The sequence below is a fragment of the Oryctolagus cuniculus genome, chromosome 1 (assembly GCF_051225735.1).
Source record: "Oryctolagus cuniculus isolate XC-2025 breed Fujian yellow rabbit chromosome 1, ASM5122573v1, whole genome shotgun sequence".
Lineage (NCBI taxonomy): Eukaryota > Metazoa > Chordata > Mammalia > Lagomorpha > Leporidae > Oryctolagus > Oryctolagus cuniculus.
In genome coordinates this window covers 227,668,626-227,696,440 of record NC_142867.1, presented here as the reverse complement: position 1 = coordinate 227,696,440, position 27,815 = coordinate 227,668,626, and the positions used below count along the sequence as shown (strand labels likewise).

General features: G+C 56.7%; 1 protein-coding gene across 11 annotated transcripts in view; it reads left to right on the top strand.

Moving 5' to 3' along the window:
* The window catches only part of DENND1A (DENN domain containing 1A), a 555,776-nt gene that overhangs the window by 504,078 nt on the left and 23,883 nt on the right, over positions 1 to 27,815 (top strand). For all 11 annotated transcript variants that reach the window (XM_089302416.1, XM_070056536.2, XM_070056525.2 and 8 more), the window contains one exon: positions 5,073 to 5,204. In XM_089302416.1, coding sequence (XP_089158542.1) covers positions 5,073 to 5,204 — 132 coding nt within the window. The remainder of the gene's footprint in view (positions 1 to 5,072; positions 5,205 to 27,815) is intronic.

Sequence of the window (27,815 nt, the reverse complement as noted above, 5' to 3'; positions counted from 1 at the left end):
GCCCTCTTTGTCCTCAGGTCTCCCCAGACCCTGCCTCCCTGCCATCTCCCGGGGCCTCATCGTATGCTTCTCCACGGGCGGGTGGGGGGCCGACCCACCGTGATTTTTGACCCCAGTAAGTGCTCAGGGATGGGGCTGGGAAGAGGGTCTTTCCTGCTGCTGGGCTTTGCCCCGGGCTGGGGAGTGGGAGCCACGCTGCAGTGCTGGGGGAGGGGGCACCCCTGGGAGGGCCTTGGTGCTGCTGCTCTGTGGGTGTCTCGCTCCTGCCGGACCCTTCCGGGAGGCACGGCTCTACCCCTCCTGTCAGCTTCTTGATTCTGCTTTCTAACAATGACATTTAGAAGGTCAGCTTTTTTTTTTCCCGTCTGCAAACAAGATGCACATTTGTAGGGGAACATTCAACACATCAGGAAAGCAAGAAACAAAATAACAATCTCATTTCCTAACGTCCCAAACGTAGCCCAGACCACTAAATGTCTCTTCCACCAGTCCTCATTTTAAAGAGCTTCATAAACTTACATCTCACTGACACGCAGAGGTTCTTTAGAAAGTTTGTGGAAAGTGGAATTAAATGGCGAGTTTCTGTTGGTTTGTAGTGGTTTGGAATCCATGAATAATCTGCTCACAATATGCATTCTCCATGAGCTTCCTGAAGGCCCCCCCCCCCGTAAATACGTGCTCACCCATCCACTGTTGCACACCTCAGTCGGTTCCAGTTTTTTCCAGGCATGTGTCCTCGTGGGCAGGACTTTGCCGGAGTTCGTATTATTTCGTTAGGATATGTTTCCAAACAGGAAATGAACAGGCCCAAGGGTTCACACGCCTTTTAGGCTCTTCATGCAAACTGCCGGTTCACATTCCCACCAGAAGGGTGTGGAGCACCTGTGTCCCGAGCCCTTGGCTGATGGCCAAGTTCGTTCCTAGGCCTCAGTGTCCAACGCCAGGCCTCAGAAGCTGTAGCTCGTGGCTCCCCTGCAGCCGTGTCCACTTGTCCCTGGCCCCTTCACTCCCCACGGTTTCAGCCAGCACTGCAGGACAGGACTAGAGGGAGAGGAAAACCCCACCCCTGAGACCTGTACTACCCTCTATTAATGCATTTGTTCTAGTTTACTATTACTATGGTTATTCTGTCACGATGCCTAACTTATAAATTGGACTCCTTCGTAGGGTATATGTGCAGGAAAACACCTGGTCTGTATGTGTCAGGCAGTCCCCGGGATCTTGGAACTTCTCTGTGGTGTGTGAGGGGACCATGAGATCATTGCTATTGGATACGAGCAGAAGCCTGGGCTGTGAACCATTCCTGTTTCTGTCGACTCCTCCCACTCTTCTCCCCTTGGCCTCCTGGTAGAAGGCTGTTGGCCCCAGCTGGAGTAGAGAGTGAAACAATGGACAAATGGGTGGAGCAGGACAAAGCACTTTGTAAGAATTATTTTCCTAAGATTTATTCATTTATTTGGAAGGCAGAGTGATGGTGAGGGAGAGAGAGAGAGAGAAAGGGAGAGATCTTCCATCCCCTGGTTCACTCCCCAAATGCCCAAATAGCCAGGGATGGTTCACACCAGAGCCAGGAGCCCAGAACTACATCTGGGTCTCCTACGTGAGTGGCAGGTGCCCAAGCAGCTGGACCACTCTCCGCTGCTTCCCAGATTCGTTAGCAGGGAGCTGGATAAGAAGCGGAGCAGCCTCGGGGCTGGTGCTGTGTGGTAGCAGGTAAAGCCGCTGCCTGCAGTGCTGGCATCCCATATGAGCACCAGTTCAGGTCCCGACTCTTCCAATTCCCATCCAGTTCTCTGCTGTGGCCTGAGAAAGCAGCAGAAGATGGCCCAAGTCCTTGGACCCCTGCACCTGCGTGGGAGACCCAGAAGAAGCCTCTGGCTTTGGATCGGCCCAGCTCTGGCCGCTGCAGCCATTTAGGGAGTGAACCAGCAAATGGAAGACCTCTCTCTCTCTCTCTGCCTCTGCCTCTGCCTCTATGTAACTCTGCCTTCCAAATAAATAAATAAATCTTTAAAAAAAAAAAAAAATGAAGGGGAGCAACCAAGACTCAAACCAGCGCTCCCTTCCGAGATGCTGGTATTGCAGGCGGCAGCTTAGCTCACTGTGCCACAGCGCCAGCCCCTTGTAAGAGATCATCTGCACCCAACTAAATAAAACCAGTGTGTGGCTTGCTTATGGACTCAAGAACATGTGTCTCTTGGGCACCTTTGCCTTCCAAAGTTTCAAGTGAACTTTATGGAGGTTTTCTGGAGAGCACGTCGGAGTTGCCACCTAGAGAGGAAGCTGAGAGCCTGCGGCCCTGCTTTCAGGCTGCGGATGAGGGATGTGATTAACTTGAGGCGTTGCCAAGGAAGAGGAGCCGGGAGAGGTCCCATCCGCGACCTGCCAAGCCCCTCCTCAGTTCTGAACCCCTCCCCTCTGCTGCTAGGGGGTGGTCCAGCATGAATGCCGGAAGTCAATGGCTGCAGGCCCTCTGCTTTCCCCTTGTGGCCTTGGGGAAGTTACCCTCTGTGAGCCCTAGAGAGGAGGGGTGGTCCTGTCCCCCATGTGATCGCTGTGGGACCTGGGTGTGAGTGTGAAGGCCAAGGGTGTGGGGGTGCCTGCCAGGGGTGGCTTAGTTTTGCACAGGGTGCACGTCAGAGGCTGCCTTTACAAAGTGCTGTGACGTCACAGTGAACCCGTTCTCCTGGGAGCTCAGATGCTTGCCGAGCAGGTGGTGGTCCCCCCCCCCCAACCCCGTAAAGATAAAGGACTAGGTGCTGAGAGGCAGGCCGAGGGAATTGGCGAGATCAGCCCGCGAGTTCGTGGTCAGCATGAGACTAGAAGACTCTAAGACTTAGAGGCTTAAACTAAGCTGCTTTTCCCAAAACTGCCCTGTGCACTTCCTTTTGGAAATCGCTTTGTCATCCTACAGTGTCTCATTCCTATCAGGGTTTTCTCGCCATGTTATTTTGCAGTTAAATCTTTTTTTCCAACCACACGCGCACACACACACACACACACACACTCTTGTCCTGAATCAGAAGCGGCTTTGTGATTGTTGGGCCTCTTGCACTCGCGTGTCCTCCTCTGGGTGCTCCCACCTGGAGCCAGAATGCCCCCTCCTCCTCTGTCACGTCCCGACACAGAGGCACCCCCCCCACTTCATCCTGTGTGACCTAAGCTCCTTTGGGCAGCCCTTCTCCAAAGGAGCATCTCTCTCTCTCTCTTTCTCTCTCTCTCTCTCTCTCCTTAATTTGAAAGAGAGAGGCAGACAGAGCACAAGCTCTTCCATCCACTGGTTCCACAGCCTCTGTCACTGCTCAGCCTCACTCTCACTGGCTGAGACTGACCCTTCCCAGGTGGCCGCTTGACCCACGCCCCCTCACCCCAAGTACAGCTGAGAAGCCTTCCTCTCCCTGTGCTGTTTCACAAGCAGCAGAGGCTCCCCAGGGCTGGCCTCTCCGCAGCCTTGATTCCTCGGGAGAGGCGGCCCGGAGCTAGGCAGGCTGGGCCTGTTAGGGCCGATGTCTGTAAATCTGCCTGGTGGCACATGCAAGTGTCTGTGTGCCTCCTGTCATGGAAGCTAACGGTGTTCTAGACCCTCGGTTGCCTTGTCTGTCTCCTTTCATCCTCAGAGCTACCCTACCCACCTACCTCAGACTTAGAGATGTTAGCTGCACCGCTGTGCAGTGAGGGAACACTCCCTGCGTGTCCCCCGTTCTCTCCTCAGCTGAGAAGTTGGGAATGACCAGTTATCCAGTCTCTACGAGTATCAAGGGTACACATTTTGTTGACCCAAATGCCTATGTGTTGTTGCAGTAAAGAGAATTAGAAATGGTAGTTATTATTTAATTCTGGCTGTGAGTTATTTAGACTGAATAAAACACAAAGATTATTTCTGTGTGACCTCTTTGGGCATTTATTCTCTGCCTGTTCCATGACGCTGAAGCGACTTTCTTGGCTTGGAGAACATACGAGACGGCCAGCCTGAAGCAGTGGGCCGGGCCCTGCCTTTTGCACACTGGGGTTCCTCGAGTCCTGGTGACTCGACTTGGTTCATCTGCAGCACAGCCTAATGTTACCCTCTGGGTTTAACAATGTGCTTTACTACCCTGATGTTTCCTGAGTCACAGAGGCCTCCCTGGGACTTCAGTTTCTTCCTCTTCTGCCCTGAAGACCACGGGGGTGGGGGAAGAGGCTCCAGCCACGCACACGGTTCCCAGACAGTAGCACCATCAGTGAGCCAGCACAGGAAACGTGTCCACACGCACAAATAATCAAAGTTGTGCAAATTAGAACAACAATGTAGTCTAGTTTTTCACCTATTAAATTAGCGATACATTCTTAAAACGACAAGGCTAACAAGTCTCATGAAACTGATAATGCATCCATTGCTGGTAGTTGGTGTAAATTGGAAAGCAGTTTGGTAGGATGAATAAAAAGCCCTAGACGTGTTCCTATCCTTTGACCGAGCCATTTCATTCCCAGGGATCTCTGTAAAAGCATAAATACCAAAAAAAAAAAAAAAAAAAAAAAAAAAAAAAAAAAAAAAGAAGAAGAAGAATTGCAGTATGTGTCACTGGTATTTAGAAAGGGAAAAAAAAAAAAAAACTTAGATGCAATCTAAATGCCCAAAGTAGTGGGGTGGAATGGTTTAATAAATCATTGTTTATCTGCTCAATGAGCTATTATGCATCCATTAAAATGATGATGATGATGACTGTGCAACACCATGGAGATGCTTCTAATAAATTGGGAAAAGCAGGATGTAAAATTATGCATGAGCTGTGACTGCAAGTAATTTTTAAATGTCTGCATGTAGACAAAGTGAATAGGAAAATAGCCGTGTGAGATAGCAGGATGAAAGATGATTCTCTTTGCCATAATCCTGCATTACTGTATTATCGTTGTAATTGAACGTGGGTTGTTTTGGTTTCTCTAGTGCTTGCAAGTCCAAGAGTCAGGTTAGCCCTCCATTTCCTCCACCTCTCTGGGGAGGATAGGCTGGGCGGACCTGTTGGCTGTGGGGTTTGGGCCCGGACACCTGGCACCAGCACCAACCCCGACTCCCGCCTTGTTTTCCCCTGCAGGACATCACAGAGAATGGCTGTGCACCCTCCACAGAGGAGCAGCTGCCAAAGACTGCGCCGTCCCCTCTGGTGGAGGCCAAGGACCCCAGACTCCGAGAAGACCGCAGGCCGATCACCGTCCACTTCGGACAGGTACGTGCCCGGCCCTTCCCAGGCCTGGATGGTTTCTCGGTTTCAGCAGAAACCTGCGGCACAGGCAGCAGGCAGTTTTCCCATTTCGGCTCTCTTCAGCAAAGCAACCGCGAGGAGTTTCTCACATCTTCAAATGTGTGTTTGGTGCAAACATGTTTTGAAGGTGCATTTTCAAAAATCTCAGGGAGACAGCATGGCTCTGGTCATAAACCAGCTCAGCTATTGAATGAAGTCATTACAGGCAGCTGCCGCCTCCCCCACTGCCAGGCACTGGGCTGAAGGTGCCTCCGTTAGCTAAGCATCTCATTAGAACACTTTAGCATCCCAGGCCCTTCTTTGCACCTTCAAATAAAAGGCAACAAGCGAAGTCTTAAAAAAAAATCAATTAGGAGTTCTTTATTAGCGTACTTCCTGAAGATCGATGTCGGGAATGGGGCTTCCCGGAGTAAGCACTCGCGCTGCGGTTCCAGAGATGTGAGTCTCTAACCAACGACGTTCAGCGACCCAGGCATTTGAGAAACTGTCCATTTGTTTGATTTTTTCCCCTTGTGCAAAACACTGTGCCGAGACTGCAACTAACATTCTTTTAATCCATTTCCTATCCCTGGTGTATTTTTGGTCGGAGAGATTGGGCACCCCTTCTACTTCTCTGGAGTTGGCTCTTTTGATGAGCAAAGGTTATTTGGTTTTGGTTGGTGAGGAATGGCTCGTTGAGCAAGACCTGCCGTTAACAAGAACGTGCAAGTGTACCCTCAAATCTCCTGATTCTTCAGACATCTTCCAAGTAGTCTTTGTGATTTTTGTCCTAACTGTGACTACAGTGTCACCGCAAAAAGGACCTCTGAGAGGCTCCCGCTCCCCAGCAGGCATTTACCGGGTAACAAAGTGCTCCCCACTGCAGGGGTGAGCTGATCGCAGCCTGGGAAGCGTGCGTCTCCTATCAGCGCTCTCACATCATCCGTTCACGTCTCTAGCCCAGGGAGGCTCGCCCCCTCTCCTGATGTCACACCTGAAAGGGACATTTCTAAAAACTGAAATGCGGCTCAGGAAAGAAACTCCAAGGGCAGTGCTCATCCGGCCCGTGTCCCCTCCCCCAGCAGCTGCCGCCACCACCACCACCCCCCCCAGCTCCCGCCCCTCACGAGAACTCAGCACCCGGGTTCCGTGGCTGCGCTGGCTGAAAGCGAGGCCCTGTTAGCTGTCGCCGGCGTGGCATTCCAGAGTCGGCTTCCTCCTCTCCTTTGTCCTCGTTCCCGCACACACTAACCTTCCCATGAAAGGAGCCCCTCGCCGGAGTTGGGAGCCCATTACAGAGAAAGAGGGGGCGGGGGAGAGGGGTTTCATGGTGTTAAACATTCCATTTTTCGAAACACACAAAAAAGAAGGCCCTATTTGAAATGGAGAAAGACCCTCTTTCCATTTCAGCAAGAAGTAGAGATGCTTTCATGTCACTCCCAGCTAAATACAGAATAAGAGTGAGTGTGCATCCGCGCGCCCGCTCACGGGTGGGGGATAAACAATTAAAAAAGCCACCCCAAACTCTGTTGAAATAAGAGCTGTCTGTGCCTTCACAGGTCTGCAAACTGGAGAGGATGAAAGTGGCTTTTTTCCCCCCGTTTGTCACTTCCCTCACGTGGCTGCCAGCATTATGCAAGTGTACAGGAAGGCAGGATTTTTTTTTAATGCATGCATGCGGATTAAGGTCAAGCCCCCAGTATCAGCCATGCAGTGCGCTCTCCCTTCCAGCTGCAGCCGCAGAGCCTACCCACAGCCGCGAGATGCCTTAATTGAGACGTGCTGTCAAAGTGACAAACACATTTGCATAGAGTCTACACTCTATTTATTTTCTCTGGAAAGGTCTAGAGCCTGCTGTTGGTTGAACATTCTTAATCAGTTTGCTGTAAGTGAACTGCCAGCCAGCTCACTTGTGCCGGCCCCTTCTTCATTAGGTGACAGATTAGCTGTGGGGGGGATGGGCCGGGAAACCGCACACCCCTTTCTTTTAACTCTTTGCAGCTTTGCCCCGTGGTAGCTTGGCCTTGGTCCTTGCCCGGGTGCTGCGCCTGATGGGTCACCGGGTGGACCGGGCAGCATTTCCAGGGCACGTGCCTCTGTCAGGCAGGAGTGTTAGGGACTCACCACGCTCCCCAGTGAAGAGACTTCTGAGTGCCATTTCAGAAATTATTGTCATATTCCCCTATGGACTCTTTTTTTTTTTTGTAATGTATATTTTTGGTTAACCAGACTCCAACCTGACAACCAGGCAACTTTAGCCTCGTGTTAAGAGATGGCATTGGTAAAACCGTAGGCCTGGTGCCACTGGTTCAGCTTTTCCTGGGCATATAGAAAATCTCTAAGCATTCATCCCCAGGTCACCAAAGCTGCTCAGGGAGCCCCGGTGGTGTATTCTCTCTTTGGAAAATAATGGACTCTCCTCGGCTCCCAGTACCCTGTGCGTCTCTGCCAGGAAAGGACGTTTAGCCCCATCCTACAGACATAGAGCTGGAGCTCAGGGCCGTGAAGGGACCTGCCCAAGACCACACTGCCAGCCTGAAACCCAGGGCGGTCCAGCCTGCATGCACTCATACCGGGACTTCAGCTGTGTGCACGCCGACCTCAGAAAAGTCCTTCCCTTGAGTTTGCGTTTCCGTGAGTCTTATCCTTTAAGAACACTTAGCTTGCTGCCGGGGATGGAGGCTGCGTTCCTCTGTCCACCTTGCAAAGCTGGTGCAGGTGTGGGGCAGCCCAGAGAGCTGGGTAGGGGCCATCCCACAGGGTGGCCCCTTGCAGAGCCCTCCGACAGCAGGTGTGCGGAGGGGCTGGCAAGAAGGCAGAGTGTGGGGTCGAGGTGAGAGCTGCTGCTGCCTTGTGCGTTTCTCCGTGGTCACTGTGGCTGCTCCTCTATTTCCTTACACGTCTGCTCACCCAGATATCTAGACACACTACGCATCGAGTGCGGCAGTCCTCGGTCCCCACACTCATGGCGCATCCTGAGGGAGTCAGATCAGCACATGGACCAGCTGAGCCAGAGAGACAGGGGCTATGGGGAAGAGCTCCCAGGGCGCCAGTTTGGGAGACCTGAGACCAAATGGTTGCTCCAGCTTTGCTTCTGAATTTGAAAGTGCGTCACCGTGCACAGGCTGGTGGACACCTGCCAGCCTCGCCCAGGGCAGAATTGCCCGGAAGCTCCCCGCCAGGGGGCGCAGCGGGCAGCAGAGGGAGCCTGAGAGTGAGGGAGCCAGCTCAGCTCCTTCCTCCAAACCGAGGGAGGGCACAGAGACGAGCTCAGGACCCCCGCCCACCTCGTTCTCCGGGGTGATGGGGACAGGAAACGTGTGTGTTTCTGCGGCGACAGAAGGAGTAGGGAAGCAGTGTCCCCCCCCCTCCCCAGGCAGAGCCTGGACGCACCCTGCCCAGACCCCCCTGCCTTCCGAGGAATCAGCAGAAGTAGCCACGCTGCTCCCTGTACAAGCTAAGGCGGGCAGGCCGCCAGGTGCTTCCCATCTGTGCGTATGGCCTGGTCTCGTCCCCAGCAGCTGGTAGGAAGAAGGCAGAGTGTGGCCCGGTACCCCTGCTACCACAGAGGAAAGCCGCCCGGATGCTGTTTGCGGCAAAGGGCAGCTCGTTCCCACTGCAAAGCCAGCAGCAGCACCTCTGCTTCTCCTGGCCACTCCCTCCGGGCAGCCCTCCCTCCGGGCCTGGGACCTGGTCTGACTGTGTGTGCCCAGTTTGTAGATGCTCGTCTGGGTGTGGGCTGCCAGCGCTGTGTGCCCTCGGCCAGGGGCTGAGTCCTCCACTGACAGGGAGGTGGGAGGAGGAGGCAGACCCCTTCCAGGGCTCCCTGCGTTAGGTTTCCCCACATTGATCGATGTCTGAGAGATTCCAAACAGCAGTACTGAAAAGTGTCTCTATTCCGTTTAAGCGGAGGGTTCTAAACCTCATTCATGTAAAGTCTGAAAAGCTGGGTAAACTACGGCCCAAACCAAGCCCCACCCTGGCTTCCTGAGAGCTATGACAGAGGGTCGGACACCCCCACGAGAGCAGCTCCTAGTTTTACGGGTGCGTCGCAGGCACGGGAGCTTGCCATGGGAGGCTGGAGAAGGCCGCTTGGCTGCCACGAGCCTTCTCAGCACCCTTGAGTGCCCTGGCCGATTCCTTCTGCCCTGCTGACCTGAGAGGTCATTCCCATTCCCTCCTATGCAGCTGTCACCTCCCCAACACCTCCAGCAGGTGCTCCCATGTTCCCCAGGCCTCCAATCTGAACAGGTGCTCCCCACCAGCTCCGCTCCTCCTCCTCCTCCTCCTCCCCCAGCTCCCACTCCAGGAGTGGCACTGCTGTGCCCCCAGGACTGGTTCTTTGTTCCCCTCCTCAGAGCTCCCGCCTTCTGCCCCAGAATCACCTCTCAGTTCCCTCCCCCGCCCCCGTCACCTCTGTGACAGTGCAAGCTGCCTGGTCTCGCCCCTGGACTGTTTGCTGGTCTCCTGAGTGGCCCTCCACGGCAGTCCCTCACCGCCTCACCGCCTCGCAGGGTCCACTTGGAGCATGCACAAGTGGCCGTGCCCCTGCCTGCTCCCCGTCTCCCCTAAAGATGTCCACGTTCCCCCTTGGCGTGGCGCCTGTCCGAGCCCAGAGCAGGTCCCCTTCCTAAGTCGGGATTCCCTGGACTTGTTTCTCAAAGGCTATCTCCACTGCCAGACCCAGAGCCTCTCGGAGGTCACCTGCCCTCGGCAGGGCCCGGCTCGGAGCTGGCAGTCAGCATATGCTCCCGGTTGTTTATTTCTGCTGCGACTGCTCAAATTAACTCAGAGCTGATTATTGTTTAAGTGCTCACTGTGTGTCCAGCAAAGTGTTTGGTTGCATTTCAATTGCTATGATTATAAAACTGTTCATTTGAAGAAGAAAAATGAATATTCCATCCTTCGGCAGTCAAAAACTATTTCCAAACCAGTTTGTGTCCTGAGAATGTAGATCCTGTCTCCCCTCTGTGTGTATTTAGGGGAAGGGACAGTAGCAGAGCAGAGGACCAGGACCCCTTCCCACACTGCTCCAGGATGGGTAGAGCTGGCCAGGAGCAGGCACAGTGATGTGGGGCAAGGAGTTACATCAAATAAACCAGCAGCACGGATCAGACGTAAAGATTCTTCTAAGTGTAAAAGGGACTAGGACAGTTATGAAATGCAAAGTGTGAACCTAGCTCTGCCTCTTTTATTTAAGGAAAGAGAAAACTTTAAACGTTTTCGTGGGGAAGTTAGAAAATTGGAAGATGGACTGGGATGTTAGGTGGTATCATGGATTTGTTGTTAACAGCAAGGTTTTGTGGGAATCTGTTCTATTCCTAGCTGAAGTATTTAGGGGTGAAATACCGTGAGGCCTGAAGCCTTCAATTAGTGTGGTCACAGAATGCCACACGTGCACACTCACATGCATATAGCACTGAACACAAAGACAGAGAGAGAGAGAGAAAGAGAGAGAGAGAGAGAAAGACAGCCCCCATCTCCTACCCCACCCCTGAAAATGTAACTGCCGGAAGGCAGTGCCGTGGAGAGAACCAAACACCGATTTTCAAATCAGGCAGCTCCAGGCTTAAATTTCAGCTTTGTCGCTCAATGGTGGGTGACCTCAGTAAGTGACTTAACCTTGATGAAATCCAGTTTTCTCCTCTTTAGAGTGGGGCTAGCAATGGCAGCATCACAGGTGGCTGTGAGAAGTAGGTAAAATACTGCCTTTAAATACCTCGCTCTGTGCTGGCCTGCAGGCCCTGGTGACTCTCAGTCTCCCCAACAGGCAGGTGCAAGGCTGACCCTACGTCCCCTGCTGGTGTGGCCTCCCCACCAGCCACGTTCCCCCAGTGCTCAGCCATCAGCGTGGCTCTTGGGCACATGTCCTGCTCTTATGCACCTGTAACTGACCCACAGCCCCGCAGAGCGTCAGCCAAGAGGAGTGGCGTGTCACGGCACAGAGGGGTTGGTGCTGGCACCAGAGATGGCAGGGGACACTGCCCAGGCCTGACTCAGACATGCGAGCAGAAGGGGCCTGGGGCAGGTGAGGGCAGCAGAGCGAGGCGTGAGTGAGCAGGCGAGCATTGTGGTCCACAGCCCACAGCCGCTGGCTTGGCCCAGCTCACCCGCACTTCTCAACAGTCCACGAGGCTCCCTGCGTGGGGCTCCTTCAGACGTGCTTCCTTCCACGTCGCCTCGTCCACCCCTTTTCTGCCCTTTTCAGCCAGCGTGCAGTGAGGAAGCAGGGCCTCAGAGGCCGTCTCCCCAGTGAGCTCTCTCCAACTCCTCCTGGTCCAATCTAGCCTTTCCACGTGCCAGCAGGGGCACCGTGACACCACCTGCCGCCCGTCCTGGTTGGGTGACCGTCCAGTTGTTTTGACTCGCTCGCTGACGTTACCAAAGGCAGCACAGCCCCTAATTGGCAGCAAAGTTGTCAGGTCTCTCTCAAGCATGGCTGGCTGGGCCTGTCTTCCCTGTGTCCTCACCTTCCCATAGCCCAGGCTGGTCCAGGGACAGCTTCCTGATGAAAGGTCGACAGGCCCAGGGTTTGCTCCTCTGGGCAGGCACGCTCAATTTCAGAAGGGAAGAGTTGTCCATCGGGAAATCAGATTCTGGGAATTCACAAGGAGTGGGTGCGAAATTTGGAGAGTTCTGAGTGGACGGTCGGTGTTGCCTTGGCAGATGGCATGCCACGTTGAGCTCAAAGTGAGGACCGAGGTCCCCATGTGCCAGGGAAAGGCTGGGGGTGGACAGCAGCCAGATGAAAGCCCAGGGCCAGGACGGCAATTGGCTTCTAAGCTACACGGCCGCCAGGCGGCACTAGGTAAGGCGGGTGGCTGAACAGCCAGGGGCCTCCCACGCCAACCCTCCTGCTGCACTTGAGCTCTTGAACGTCCACCTGAGTGCCTCTTCCGTGCTGAGCAGGTGTGGCGTGGCGGTAACTTGCTCACCTCCCACCAGGCACAACACTGAGGCCCACAAGAACAGGTCCCTGTTCTATCTCCCTACCAGGCGACTCCAACAGGTTGGCCCACTTTCAGCCACCCTGTGACGGTCTCCAATTTCTCCTCTCTCCGGGCTGGGAAGAGGCTCAGAGAGGATGGTGCCATAGCCAAAGTCACACAGCTGGAAGCAGCAGTCAGGATCCAGAGCCATGTTTTTTCATTCTGAAGCTTGGGTTCCTGGCAGTTTCCTGCTGAGCTGTGGTGACACGGCCAGTGCAGCAGGCTGGGCAGGTGGCCCAGGACCCCAGGGTGCGGGGCTGTAGGAAGGCGCAGCTCCTGCTTTCCCTCCGGACCACAGGCCTCAGAAGGCACCAAGACAAGGAAGCGAGCACCCTACACTGGGTGTGGCCTCCGTACACCAAACCCACCATCAGCGGGTGACAAAGGCACGCTGGAAACTTCCCTGTGCGTTGGGACGAGTGAAATACAGAATGAAAATTGGACGCCTTGTAAGAGGTGTGCTAGCCCCGTCCCAGAAGCCAGAGGCATGGCCTGTGCTGGGAGTCTAAGCAGTGAGGGTACTCTGGGTTATAAGAGATGCAAAGCCCCAAAGAGAAACTATTTGTTAGCTTCAGGTATCAAGTCATGTCAGCAGGCCCAGATTTTTTTTTTAATTTTTGATATTTTCGATTTTGCCTTGGTTACATTTCTTGGCTTTGCCTCTTGTGCTGGTGCCGCTCTCAGTCAGCCAGATGCCTGCCGCAGCGCCAGAGCACATTCTTCCAGGTGCAAAACCAGCAGCAAAGCTTTGCGTCCTAGTAACTCCCACACGCAGCGTGGGGTTCACTGCCTGAACCAGCTCCCATCACGTGCCCCCTTGAACAAGTGGGCCAGCCCAGGGTTTCTGTGGCTGCAGGAATTCCAGCTGAAGCACCTGCCTAGGAGGTGAAGAAGCGGTAGTTTCTGGCAAAGAAACCAGAGGGCGCCCTTTTTTTTTTTTTTTTCATTTGAGATTGATTTATGTATTTGAAAGGCTGAGTTACAGAAAGAGGGAGAGAGAGAGAGATCTTCCATCCACTGGTTCACTTCCCAAATGACTTCAACAGCCAGGGAGCCTGAAGCTCCATCTGGGTCTCCCAAGCGGATAGCAGGGGCCCAAGTACCTGAGCTGTCTTCCACTGCTTTCCCAGGTACATTGGCAGGGATACTGGATAGGAAGTGGAGCAGCTGGGACTTGAACCAGTGCTCATATGGAATGCTGGTTTCACAGGCAGCAACTTAACCCGTCACGCCACAACCCCAGCCCTCCATGGGACTCTTATATCAAAAGAGGGAGACTAGATCAAATCGATGATGTGTGCAGAGGCCGAGGGGGGCGCCCTGTCCCAGTTCCTTATCGTCCTGACAGCAGCGAATGGTTCATACCCAAAGTGTGGGGCTCCTGTGAGGAAACCAAGAGAACATGCCGGGCTGAGAGTCAAGGTCAGGCATGAACCAGGGCACCAGATAGAGGGGCAGAAGAGAGGCGGCAGCCCTGGGAGGTGGGAGCTAAGAGTCCCGGCTGTGGGGCCTGCAGTGCAGCCAGGCTGGGGGTAGAGAAGGGCGGAAGCCAAAAGCCCAGGTCACGTGTTTAGCATGTAACCACCTGCACTGCTGTGTGCCACATCTGGGGAAACACGACAGTGACACAGGCTGCGAGTTCAGGGAGCCGTGGCTCGGCTCAGTCCTGACGGACAAGGCCCAGGGTCGCGCTTGGTGATCAGGCTCTGGCACACCTCCAGCTGTGCTTTCTGCCCCTTTCATTTGCTTTACGGCGCTCACCGGTGTGGCCCTTGGGGGATTTCCTTGCCAGCATCCCCTGGAGATGCCCGGCAGCTCCTGGCCCCCAACTGCAGACCTCATCGAGGAGCACGTGCGCTGGCCACAACAACCCCATCCCACCCCCGCTGTTCGTCCACAGCAAGGGCAGAGAGACTTCCTGGGATGGGCGGCAAAGGTGCACGTTAAGTCCCAGAATTCCCTGCACCCAGCCCAGGCAGCCCCCTCTGGCTTCCTCTCGCTGGCTGCAATGGGCAGTTCTTAACCTTTGAAATCCTTGGGTCCAAGCAGTGGTCTCCAGAAAAGGCCAACCGAATCACAGGAAGGCGGGGGGGGAGGACAGAGCACCATTCAACGTGTCCCTCCCCGGCTAGACCCTGCCCTTCCCTCTGCCAGGCCGCGGCCCGACCTCTGTGTGCTCACCCAGTGACCAGCTCTCTATGGGCATCTCCTCTTGGCCAGGCCCTGGGCGGGGCGGTGGAGGGACCCCAAGTTAAATCGGCTCCTAGCATCTCTGCTAGGAGGAAATGTCTTTCCTCTTCCGCTCCACTGGACGCAATCCCATCAGCCCTTAGGGGCCCGCTCAGCCCCCTGCCCCCACAAGCTCTCCCACACTCCTCCAAGCCCAGCCCTTCCCCTCTGCCCTGGGCCATGGCCGGCCCGCACCTGCTTGCACTCACACACTGTCCCCACACAGGGAGTCTTGGCCTCGTCTCTGTAGCCTTGGCACCACACAGGACCTGGTGTAGCCTTTAGGTTGTAAATGAGTGGTGAGTGAGTGAGTGTCTAAAAGGTAGAGCATCAAGGAACACATGAGGGTCATCTCTTACGCCCTTGGGCAGCCAATCAGGGCAGCAGAGCAGAAGAAAGAGAAAACCCATGGTGGCCAGCGTCCACTCCAGAATGCCTGCAGGCGGGGCCGTGTTGTGAGTGACAGGCCTCCTAAATCCCCCAGCCTGTCCATGGTCAGCAGTGAGGCAGCAGGGCCTCCTCGCGGGGCGCCAGCCAGAGACGGAAAGCAGCGTTTCTTTCAAGGGCTGTGTCGGAGCCGCTCGGAATCCAGCTCCCTACCAGGGAGCTATTGAGCCCAGCAGGCCGAGAGCAGGGAATCTGATTCAGCCGGGCCAGAGGAGGCATTTGCTCAGATTAGAAGTCTCAGTGCCAAAGCTGGGGAATTTATCCCAGTAGGGGAGGGGAAATAAAATGTGAAATATCGACAGTAAATTATATCCTACAAGCAGGCCCCTCCGAGAGCGTCAGCTCCATGTCTGCAGCTGCACGGGCCTGGAGCTGCTTGTCACCTAGCCCCATCTGTCCCCAGCCCCTGAGGACAAGGTGAATCATTAACCAGGCGGTGCCCAGGGGAAGAGCTGACCAGGACTGACCGGGAGAGGAGGGGAACGAGGGCTCAGACGGACTCAGGAGGTTTCTGCCATGGCGTGGACGTGCCTTGGTGGAGCCAGGCCCTTCCACAAGCATCGTGTTATGTGATGTCCTCAGCAGCCCTGTAAGGTCGACACAGTTACCAGTATCCCCGAAAGGCTGATGCCCAGAAAGAGAGAGGCACACAGCTGTGCAAAGTCACATAGCAGGTGGTAGCTGGGAGTTTCAAAGCCAGGCCCGCCTGATGCCGGAGCTGGGCTCTCCACACCCCTCATCGGTGCCACCTGCCACCGAGGCATTCCACATGGCTGCCAGCTGTCTGAGGCGTATTTGGGATCCAGCGACGTGGCTGAAGGTGGCTGTGGAGGCCAGCGTCACTTCCTTCTGCTTCTCTCTAACTTCCTGGCCGAGCCTCACAGAACTTGACTCTATCCCAAGAATAAGTCTGTGGGAACCTGGGTACCTTCCCATGAGGGTAAGAGCACATGGGGGCTGCCCTTATGAATGCCCACCTCCTCCCTCCCTCTCTTCCCTCCTTCCTTTGAAAGGTAGGGTTACAGAGAGAGGGAGAGACAGATCATCCATCTAATGGTTCATTCCCCAAATGACTGCAATGGCCAGCACTGGGCCAGGCTGAAGCTAGGAGCTTCATCCAGGTCTCCCACGTGGGTGGCAGTGAGCCAAGCACTTGAGCCATCTTCCACTACTTTTCTGGGCACATTAGCAGGGAGCTGGATCAGAAGTGGAGCAACCAGGACTCTAACTGGTGCTCATGTGGGATGCCAGCATTGCAGGTAGCAGCTTAACCCCCTGTGCCACAACACTGGCCCCTATTGTCCACTTTTCAGCGGGGCCAAGGGTCTGACCCTAATCCCCTGGCCCACAGGGTGGATTTGGATTCAGAGGCCTCGCTGGACCCCTGGGCAGCTGGGCAGTGGCAGCAGATCCCTGGCGAGCAGCCACATGCAGATTCCTGCACAGACGGTGTCCCTAACCCAGGTGAGTGTTTCTGCCTGGTTAGGTTCACATCAGGCTGCTTCCAAGTCTTCTGGAATACTGTATCGTGTATTGTGGATACTGCACAAAATTTTAAAACATAGTAGGGCCAGCGCTGTGATGAAGCAGGTAAAGCTGTTGCCTCCAGTGCTAACATCCCATCTGGGTGCCGGTTCAAGACCCAGCTGCTCCACTTCCAGTCCAGCCCTCTGCTGTGACCTGGGAAAGCAGTGGAAAATGGCCCATGTCCTTGGGCTCCTGTAGCCACGTGGCTCCTGGCTTCAGATTGGCCCAGCTCCGCTTATTGCAGCCAGTGGATGGAAGATCTCTGTCTGTCTCTCTCTCTCTCTCTCTCTCTCTGTCTCTGTCTCTGTCTCTGTCTCTACCTCTCTCTGTAACTCTACCTTTCAAATAATAAATCCTAAAAAAAATAGTAAGAGGATGAAGAGAGGACATGCGAAAGGGCCGTCTCCCCAAGGAGCGTTGCACCCGTCCCACCTTCGCTGCGGAGCACGGTGGGGGAGCAGCACTGCCTGGAAGCATTTGAGTCTATTTCTGCCCATCAGCCACGTGACTCCAGGGTCACAGCCACCTCATGGCCCTCCTTGGCATGCCTGCTTGCCAACGCCTCCTAGGTAGATCCCTGAGGAGTTAATGGTAGGTGTTCCCACACGGACGGCAGGGTGCACCCTGGCAAGGGGGAGATGATGTTGTAGGGATGCTGTTGGCAAAGAGCCGGGGACTGACCCCAGGTACGTCTGCCCAGTGACTGCTCTCTGTGCAGAGAAAGGGGTGGGGAGAGGGAAGTCTTGGCACCAGGGCGATCTGCCAAACCCCTTCCCCGGCCCTGACCACGATGTCCAGCCAAGGACTCTTCCTCCCCTGCGCTCCTCCCGGCTTTCTGAAGTCCCGCAGCCTTGGGATTCCTTGCAGGCAGAACCTGAGCTATGCCTCTATGCCCTCACTCATTCCTCTGGCCTCACTGCATAGGCAGCGAGCCTTGTAGGGTGCCAAGCCCCGTGCAGGGCTCCAGGGTCACAGAGGAGTGGGCTGTGCTCCCTGCCTTCATGGCACTCAGCCTCTGGGAGAAACGGTTAACAAACCCTGTGGAAAGAGAAACACTAATGGACCCGACATACTGGTGGAAGAGGGGCCCCGAGGGGGCCTGAGGAAGCCGGGAAGGCTCCTCAGAGGTGGTGACGTCTCAGCTGGATCTAGAAAGAAAAGTTGTGCATCAGGCGGAGCCAGAAGGCATGGGAATTCCAGGTCAAGAGAATAGTAAGCAAGGATAGTAGAGTGACTTTCCAGAGAAAAATGGAGCTCAGGAGGGAGCCTGAGACTGAGGGCCAGCGGGCGCAGAGGCGGGCAGTGGCCAGGCCTTGGGGAGCTTGACTCATACCCTGTGGGCTACTAGGAGGCAGGGAGGGGGTGCATTCCGGGGAAGAGCAACTGGGAGCCTTTGCTTTGGGGCCACCGTGGGAAGGGATGGAAGGAGATAAGGCAGGGAGAACACTGATGGCGCCGCTCATGTCCAGACAAGGCCTAGCGGGAGGCTGGCCTGGTGGCAGCCGAGGCCCCTCATGGAGCCGTTGAAGTTCACGGTAGGATGGCGCGAGGCTGGGCACAGGCAGCATTGGTTTCACCCAGCCACCATGCTCTTGTGAGGTTTGAGGGTCAGCCTGGAATGAAGGGGGTGTCCTCCGGGGGTGTGCAGGCTCGGCGGACCCCGCCCTCTGCCGCCCAGCGTGACAGGTTCTGCCGAGGGCAGGATGTCCTGCATGGAGGAAGCTGGGCGCAGCTCCCTGCGCCCTCACCACCCTTCTTACACTGTCTGCAGGTCCTGAGGGCACCAGGACACCCCTGGCTTCCTGGTCCCCATCCCGGCTGCAGACCCCTGCGGCTCCTACTCCCCAGCCCGCCAGCTCTTGAGCGTCCTGGGTCATTTCCGCCGAGGATGACGTATGTTGTCTCGCTAAAGCAACTTTATGGGCAGCCCCTTAAAATGCAAGCCTGCGCCCGTGATGGAGAGTGGACCTGCAGCTGGTGCGCCAGCCGCTTACAGGGTTGTTACAAACCCTGAAGAACCCCGCACAGGCTCCTTGTTAGGCCCGTTACGCCAAGGACCCCATAAATAAATAGCAGAGAGTGTCTGGGTGTACCGGGGCTGCAGTATGGAAATGGAGGCACTGTATAAATAATACATATTTACAAATAAACATATCGATACATTAGCATGGACAACCGTAACCAAATCACCTAGTTTAACAACCGCGCAAAGCTCCGAGGGCCTGCCGAGTGATTGGCTCCCGTCCATCAGTGTGGACGGGCGAAGGGAGGGTATCTTCCTGCTCGCTGACCTTGAGGCCTCTGAATTGAAGCAAGCGGCGAGATGGCAGGTGGGCCCCCGACACGCAGCCTTCCTGCCACGGTGTGACACCTATGGCGGCCGTGTGTTCCTGCAGATGTCTTAAGGTCTGGCGCCAAGCAGAAGGCTGATTAGCACCAAGTTGCAGGATGTAATGGGCCGTACCTGCGGGAAGATGGCTGGCAGGGGGGCGGGAGGAGGGGGGAACGGATTTCCTAATTATGCAGCCTCGCCTCGCCCTGCGCAAGGAGCAGGCAAGTCGACTTCCTGAGCCACTGTGACTGCGAGAGCCCCGAGAGCCCCGTAACTTCCAGGCGGTGCCCCTGAGGGCGGGGCTGGGTTTTCGGGAAGTCAGTGTGCCATCCCCGCCGCCCCTTTCTGAGCTCCGGACCCCGCCGGGCATCCGGCTGCAGCGTCTGGGGCTCCGAAGAAGCCGCTGACAGAATGGCCGCTGGAGCGGGCGCCCCTCCCCTCGGCTGTAATGGTACAATACTGGATTTCAGTATTTTAAATGAAAAATATATGCAGTTAGCTGTGCGCTGACAATGTCCTTGAGGATTTGACAGTGAGATTTTCCAGCAGTTGGTCTTCGTTAGGATCCTGGCGGTGTTTAATAAGGCAGTCGAACTGCTGGCACCTTGGGCTCCTGTTTGTTCTCCGAGGGCTCAGGGGCTGCTGCGGTAAGCACATCGACCAGAGCTGATCATTACAAGGGCGTACGCCACCATGAATAAAAATGTCACACGTTTTCCCATCTCACAGCGGTACAAAATGTCAGTCCTGTCAAACACACATTGCAGGGAGCTGTGTGCAGTCCGTACAAATTGGAGAGCTACATATTCCCCCAGCTTTCTGATATTCTTCATTTGAAGCGGAAGAAAAACAGTTGTTAACCTATTAGCTAGGATTTTAAACTCTGCTGAGGCGGTGGATGGCAGACTTTGACACAGATAGAAATGTATTCCAGGGTCCAGGAATTTTAAACCAGGTTCTCCATCCGTTTGTTCCAAGGGAAGGGGGAGAGAAAAAAAAAATCGGCCCCTCTGCCTCGTGAACCCGACTGTCTGTCTTTAACAGACACACTGGGGAAATTTGGGGATCTTTCACATCTGAGCTTCCCGGCGCTTGGCGCTTGCATTCCACCCAAAAAGCCTCTTGCTCGGGGGGATGGCCCTGGGGCTCAGCCTGTCAGGCTCGGGCGCCTCTAGGTTGAGAGTTTTGCCTGATCAGAAGCATGCCAGGAAGGCTGCCAGTCTTGGGGACAAAGTGACTGGAACGATGGGACAGCCGCCAGCTGTGTGGCACAGTTGAGGCACTCGGCCGTGGCCTCGCGGGTACTTTGGTGCTGCTGCGCCTCTCCCTTGAGCGAGCGTTGGCTTTGCACTCGCCGTGTGTGCCAGGTGCCAGGGGTCCAGACGTGAGCCCTCGAGGAGTCCCCTTCCTAGGGGAGGGACGGAGGGAGGAATGACTGGCCCCTCGGATGCAGGACGAGAGCGGAGTGTTCTCGGGAAGGCGCGCAGCCTGGAGGGGCACACGGGAATCTGTCAGTGGGCAAGTAAGGGAAGGGCTCAGGGGACCGCGTGTGTGGGTGTTGTGGAGGGCAGAGGCCCAAGAGGGGCGGGGCTGCTGATGGAGGTGGGGCTTGTGCGGCAAGGGCGGGGCCTGAGCTGCTTGTTAAACACAGGGACAGGCAGACAGGCTGTCAGAGTCACCTGGCCTGGGAGGGGTCCCCAGACTCCATTCCCAGAGGGGGCTAGGCGTTCTCACCCATACTTCTGCAAAACAGGAGACGGTTGTTTTCATGTCCGGCTGGTGCTCTGGGGTGGACATCTCTCCGGAGACGACAATTGGCTCTTGGTTTTGTGGGGCTGGCCCTGGCCCTCCAGTGTACCGTGTAAACCCTCCATGGCGAAGGGAGGCAGCCACAGAGACCAACCTTGCCGTGTGGCCAGACGCCTCCCCTCTGCTGTCTGGGTGCCGGGTGTCACGGAAGGACAGTTTCTTCGTGTGTCAGGTGAGGATGTCACCTTCTCTGCGGGCTTGTCGAGATCCTCCGAGACCTTACGTGGAGAGCTCCTGGCAGGAGCCTGGTACACAGCAGGTGCCCACAGTCACCCCTGTTGGCGTCAGAGAAGGACACTCTCTCCCAACACCCGCTGGCCCCTCCTGTAGCCACCTCGGATGTCACCCTGGTGCCCTTAATGGCATCACTCATGCTCTGTCCCACTTCTGTCCTGGCAAAGCATGGCACACGCCAGCAGGGCTGCCTGCCCCTGCCCAGCCACTGGCTGCATCTGGGGCCCCACCTCCGGCCGCCAATGGGGTGCCACCTATTCAGACCGTGCACCTGCACACGACTGAGCACAAAAGACTCCCCTTCCCCCGCCGCTCCGCTGGCCCACCCCCTCCGCCCCTCCCACCCCCACCCCCCCTGAGCGGCCAGGGGCGCCCGGCCCCCACGCAGCCTTCCCTCGCAGCTGCCACCGCACTTTTGTTCAGCTTGTGAACTTCCCCGTCAGCCGGGCTCCTTGCACGGGAAGTAATCAGGGATCCTGACAAGGCTTCAAACCACAAATGCCACTACAAATTAGCCAGCACCACTACAAAATACTACTCCTGTCAACCTCGGGCAGAGACGCACGGCTCGCCGGGACCAGGCTGAGACGGCTCTCGGCGCAGCTCTGGCCCCACCAGAGAGAAAGGCCTGGCAGGGCACAGGGGAGCACCAAGGCCTGAGCGTACCCTGTGCCAAGGCCCACTCTCCTGGGCCCCATGGCGGGCACGCTATCCTCCAGGGCCACCTCCAGTGGCCCTCGCAGTGGTGCCTCAGGGCAGTGCTCGTGGGCCACCCTCGATCTGGGGCCCAGGCCCTCCGGTGTGCCCACTGGGAGGCGTGAACATGCACGAGAGGCCTCAGCCTCCCGGTCTGTAGAATGGGAGCCTAATAGAGCCTGTATCCCAGAGCTGCCCAGCCCGCCTGAGTATCATGGGTGACGCGTGACCCGTCCAGGGCACCCCGAAGGGAGGCCTTGCTCCACGTCCAGGGCCGTGCACGCTCGCCACACGGACAGTCCCTCCTCTGCTGCAGGGCAGGAGCCGCTCCTCGTGGCGTTTTGCAGGGAGCATTTTCTCCAAGATGAGGGTCCCTGGCCTCTGGGGGAAGGCCCTGCTGAACCACAGACCCCCAGGCCGGTCCTTTGCATCCGTCCCTTCGCATCCATCCCTGCCGAAACCGTAACGCGGACGCGAGCATTTGATCCCCACCCCCCGACAAGCAGGCTGAGCCGTGGGGAGGGTGGACGGCGAGGACTGCATGTAACGGCGGGAGTTGAGGACAGGCGAGAGCCGAGCCTGAGAGCTGGTTGGGCATTTCAAAGGAGACACTCCACAAAAATACCACTTCAATGCTCGCCTTTTTGGAGGCATATCAAAGGAAGCCCTCTTTTATTTCCATACCTTGCATAATAGCAGATTTCCAGTCCCGAAGAGCAGAGGAGCCTTGCTCCCAGCCCAGAGGCCCTTTATGAAGCGGCAGAGAGCTTTGTCCTCCCCTCCCAGCCGGGCCCGGTTCCCGCGCAGGTCAGAGCATTGATGTGGCTACTAGCCGGGAAAATTAACCAGGTGAACTCTGGGCTCGTTAAGCAGCGTCCGGGCTCAACTGCGGCTTTTGTCTCTTCTCCCTCTCCATCCCCAGCCGCCTGTCCTACCGAGGAACCCCAGGGCGGGACCCCAGGGCCTCCCCAACTTGGGCCAGGCAGGTGTCTGTCAGGGAAGGGCCAGCCCTGGAGGCCAAGCCGGCTCTCTCGGGCAGCAGCTGCCCGCAGGCACGCCCACCCCCTCCAGCTGTCAGGAGGCGGCGCTGCCCTAGGGCTTCAGCAAAGCCATCTGTCTTCCACCTTCGTACCCGCACCTCCCCGCCACTTGGGGTCTCACCTGTCCCCTCACCTCTGTGTGCCACCTACCCGGCAGTGACATGGGCCAGCTCAGCCTGACCTCACAGGGCTGTCACAGGGCCAGTCCTACCAGGGCGGAGCGAATCCGGGATCCGTTCCTAACCTACTGCCACCTATCCCACGCGCATTGCACAGACAGCAGAGGACCCCTGCCCCGGTTCGTGATTAGTTAACCTGGTGCGAGCTCATGGACCTCTCCTGAGTGCCAGCCCCGTCACCTCCTCACTCCGGGCATCCTCGGACAGATCCTTGCCTCCCCTGGTCTGTGATGTGGGGTAGCAGCCTCATTCCAGAAGCTCGGAAGCGTGCCAGCGGCAGGCAGGAAGTGGCTCCCGGGCGTGAGGGACCCCCAAGTCAGTGCCAGGCAGTCATTTGCCAAACTCCTCCAGCCCCATGCGGGGCACCCCCTCGCCCGTGCCACCCAGGTAATTAAGTTGCTATTCCAACACAGCTTCCCCCTCTGACCTTTGGAAAACATTGTGTTTTGCTGCATCAACAAATTAACTGCAAATCAGATGCAGTCCTCATAAAGGTGGCGTTCGCGTCTGATGAGTGTTCTGACCCAGCTGACGGAGACCGACAGCGGGGGCCGGGCAGAGACTGGCGTCCTCTCCGGGCCCCGCCGCATCGGTCACGCTCGGGGCCCTCCCCTCTCTCGTGTTCGCGTCTCCCAGCAGTGGTGGGGCTGGGCACCGCCCAGGAGGTGACCACGTGGCACTCTGGGCAGACCCCTGTGGGGAGGGGCGTGTCTGTGCTTCAAGCCAGCTGGCCATTCTCCTCACTGCCATTTCCCGCGCCGAGGCCACCAAGGTCTCTCTCCTGTGTCCTGGGTGCTGTCCCCCCTCACCGAGCTCAGAAGAAAATCAATAGGTCTTAGCCTGCCCTTCCAGGCCCTCTTCCAGCCCCACCTGCCCCTCCTCAGAGTCAGCCTCACCCAAGACTTGCTGGGGGGTGCTCCTGCCACCCCATCTGGAACCCTTACACACACCTTGGCGTCCCCCGGCCCACTGGAAACCGCCTCCCCCCCTTCCCCGCCAGTCCCTGGCACAGCGTATACTCCGCTGCTTGCTGAGTGAATGAGCACATGACCGCACGCCTCCTTTGGAAAGTACCAGAAAAAGATGCTCAAGAACGGAAGAAAACATCAGTCACCTTCTCGCCAGCCTCTTCCGCAAGGCAGTGATCGCTAACGAGGGAAGGGACAGGGATTAGAAAAGCCATGTCAGAAAGGACCCCAGAGGACTTTGGGAAATTGTAGTTGGCAGGTACAGCAAAGCGGGCCAAGAACACCTGCCTGTTTCAGTTCTTGCTCCTCGCTGTGTGACCTCATGCTAGTCCCTTACCCTCTCTGGGCCTCCCGTTTCCTGTCTCTAAACTGGAAGTAATCCTTGTCTGACTTACCTCACCGGGGAACGGGAAGCTCAAAGGGAAGAAGAGACGTGGAGGTGCTTTGAACGGAAAGCACGTCGTGCGAGTGGGAGAGATCGCCGTTGCCATCCTGGAGACTTCAAAGGCGCCTCGCTCGCGGCACCTGTTCTTGGGAAGCCGACCCCTCTGGGGACAGCTGTGAGCCCCGCGAGGAGACCAAGGACCGCACGGTCCCACCGCACCCGTGGGACTCCAGGACCGCACCCTGGGGGCCTCCTCACACCGGCGTGTGTGGCTCAGAAGTTCTCTCTGTTCTATGGAAGAGTTAACTCAGACTCGGGTTCAAGAACTCGCCCAAGAGGCAGAGCCAGAATGGAACTCAACTGGGAAATGAGAGCGCAGAGACGTGGCGCCGCATCTTGCTAACCCAAAACGTGTGTCTCGGGCTTGTAGCCCAGAAGTAGCCTCTGCACATAAAGGAAAGGTGTTTTCCCCAGACCACCCATTCCCTACGGATGAGGACCGTGTCTCAGACTCCTCAGAGGCCCGGGTCCCCCAGAAGTGGTCCCCTGACCGCAGCAGAAATCCTAGGCTGCCACGGGAATTCTGCTCCCCTGAAGCTGTGACCATCCGGAAGGCAGGCGTGCCGTGCAGGCCACCGGAACCTCCACCGCCCTGGCACGGATGAGTCGGCACTGAACTGAGCTCTTCTCAACGACAGATGGCCCAAAGCCCCATCTTTCTGAACTAACTTGAGAGACAGCAGCCGGTGCAATGACGATTCAGCCCAGCCAGGGAGCTGAGGGTTCTCTCCCCAAATGGCTGCCACAGCTGGGGCTGCACCAGCCTAAAGCCAGGGCACAGTGCCATGCGGGGAGTGAACCAGTGGATAAAAGATCTATCTGTGGGTCTCTCCCTCTCTGTGTAACTCTGCCTTTCAAATAATTAAAAAGTGTCGGGGTTGGGGGGGAGGTAGAATGGTCCCTAGCCCAGCGGACTTGGCCGCCACTGACTCCCAGCCAGTGCTGTAGACTTCTCTGGCCACACCTTGCACTGTCGTGGTCCCCGCGTTCACGTAGTCCCAGCTGCAGCGTCCTGAGCTCTGGGGCCCCCTTCTGGGAAAGGCTGTGACTGTCTGAGTTGATTCTGTCCCATCCTCTCTTCCCACCCAGACTGCCCACCACTCACCCATATGACCTGTGCCAGATGTCCCCTGGGAACTCAGCTCTCTCCTCTCTCTGTCCCCGGCTGGCATCCCCCAGCATGTACGGGAAACTGCAGCCAGCAGGGAGACAGAAGCTTCCTCTCGGGGCGTGCACTGTGCCCCTGGCCCTCTGTGGATGCCGTCATACACTGCCATCAACTCCACCTGGGCCCAAGAAGTTGCCAGATGACCAGTCACCCAGCCAGCAAGCTGGGCCTGGGGTCCTGCCTCCATGGTGCATCCGGGAGAGCTCCCTGCAGGCTGAATATTCTAGTGCCCAAACCCAAGATTGCGGCCCCTGTGATCGGCATCTGGTCCCCTGGTAATCACTCAGGTGCCTGCCTGTCCCCAGCCTCAGTGCTGGTCCCCAGGGCCTGCACGGTCCATGACAGGCATCCTGATAACAGCAGAACCACCCCCTTCCTCCTTTTCCCAGTCATTTATGGCACCAGCACTGTGGTACAGTGGGTTAAAGCCCCAGCCTGCAGCACCAGCATCCCATATGGGCGCCAGTTCAAGTCCTGGCTGCTCCTCTTCCAATCCAGCTCTCTGCTGTGGCCTGGGAAAGCAGTGGAAGATGGCTCAAGACCTTGGGCCCCTGTGCCCACATGACAGACTCAGAAGAAACTCCTGGTTTCTGGCTTCGCATCAGCTCAGCTCTGGCTGTTGTGGTCATCTGGGGAGTGAACCAACAGAATGGAAGACCTCTCTCTCTCTTTCTGGCTCTACTTCTCTCTGTAACTCTGTCTTTCAAATAAGAAAAAATCATTCATTTATTTGAAAGGCAGAGTTACAGGGAGGCAGAAGCAGAGAGAAAGAGACAGAGAAGTCCTCCATCTGCTGGTTCACCGCCCAGATGGCTGCAACAGCCAGAGCTGTGCCAATGCAAAGGCAGGAGCCAGGAGCATCTCCCTGGTCTCCCACGTGGGTGCAGGGACCCTAGGACTTGGGCCATCTTCCACTGCTTTCCCAGGGCATAGAAGAGAGCTGGATCGGAAGTGGAGCAGCTGGGACTTAAACCAGCGCCCATATTTGATGCCGGCACTGCAGGTGGCGGTCCGATCTGCTTTGCCTTAGTGCCAGCCCCCTCCCCTGGGAGGTCCCCTTGCCCTCCCCGTGTCCCCACCCCATGCTCCAGCACCAGAGTCTGTTCAGAATTAGCTCATGCAGCTCCCTCTCCCTGTCTGCATACACTGGTGGCTGATGCCTTGCCGCTGACAGCTTGCAGGGAAGACGCCGCGGATGTCAGACGGGCAGCGTGATTTCCTGTTTGTGCTCGCTCTTGCGGGGTTTTGTTTTTCTTTCTGTCTCTCTGGCTGCATCAGGACGTGGGCAGCACATGCTCCTTTCCCGGTGTCTGTAGATGCCCTGGGCTTTCTCCACTAGCCTCTGGGCGGGGCTCAGCCAGGAGGCTGCTCTCCTCCGACCACTCACACGTAGCGTTGCAAAAGAACAGCACTTCCCGGTGACCGTCCCAGGAAAACAAGCTAACTGCGGAAGCCAGAGAACAGACAGTTGTTGAGTTTACATGTGCCGGGAAGTAGAGGCCGGAAATCCGCTGCTGCTCCCCTGTCCGGCACCAAGGACTACTAGAGCCCAGGGTCAGTAGAAAAGTGAGTGAGCTGATGGTGACAGCCCGTTGATGCAGACTGGGCATGTGGGGAACGCGGGGGGCGCATGTGCCAGAGACCGTGTGTGGGACCTAGAGTTTGGAAAGCTTTGAACAGCACAGGTGGCATTTTCCAGGGGATAGTAACAGGTATTATAAGGGTAGTGACTCTGGGCGGCACGGCAGTTACTGAAAAGCATGTATGGGTTTTTTTCTTGGTCTGGCTGGGGTGTGGGGGGGTGTTTGTAAGACTCCAAAGGGAGCAAGACAGCAGGCAGCTTTTCCCACTCCTGCCTGGACGGGAAAAGCCCTTCCCTAAACACCACGCGTCCCCCAGGTGTGTTTCCCGGAAGACAGCCTTCCCCTGGGCTGATGGGACCGTGCAGGTGGTATGATGGGGCGCGAGTTCTCTTTAAGTCCTCTCTAGAAACAGGTGTAGAGGTTGGGGGCAGGGAAGCCTGCTGCCAGTCACAGTTGCACCGCACGGAGAGCCTGGTGCGCTGCCGGGTTCGTCCCAGCCCTCCCGGGCGGGTGGTGCTGTCACTGCGCTCCGCGGGTGAGGGCAGGGAGGCGGCAGGGGTGCAGCGATGGCCGGAGTAGCCCAGGGAGTAAGTGGGGAGGTGGGCTGTGTGAGATTGTGTGACTGCCGGAAGCTGCCTCCTGAGCTCTGCTCACTGTTCCCAGCAGAGTCGGGAAGAGCCAGGACCCAAGACGAGAAGCAGTGGGGACAGGAAGCCTGTAGAACGCGGTCACCCAGAAGCAGGGGCGGGTGTCAGGTGCAGCAGTTGTGACAACACTTGGGATGCCTGCGTCCCTCATCAGGTTGAGTCCTGGCTCCACTCCCGCTTAGCTCCGGCTGATGCACACCCTGGGAGGCAGCAGTGACGGCTCAGGTACTTGGGCCCGCGCCACCCATGTGGGAGATCTGGATTGAGTTCCTGGCTCCTGGCTGTGGCCTGGCTAGGCCTGTG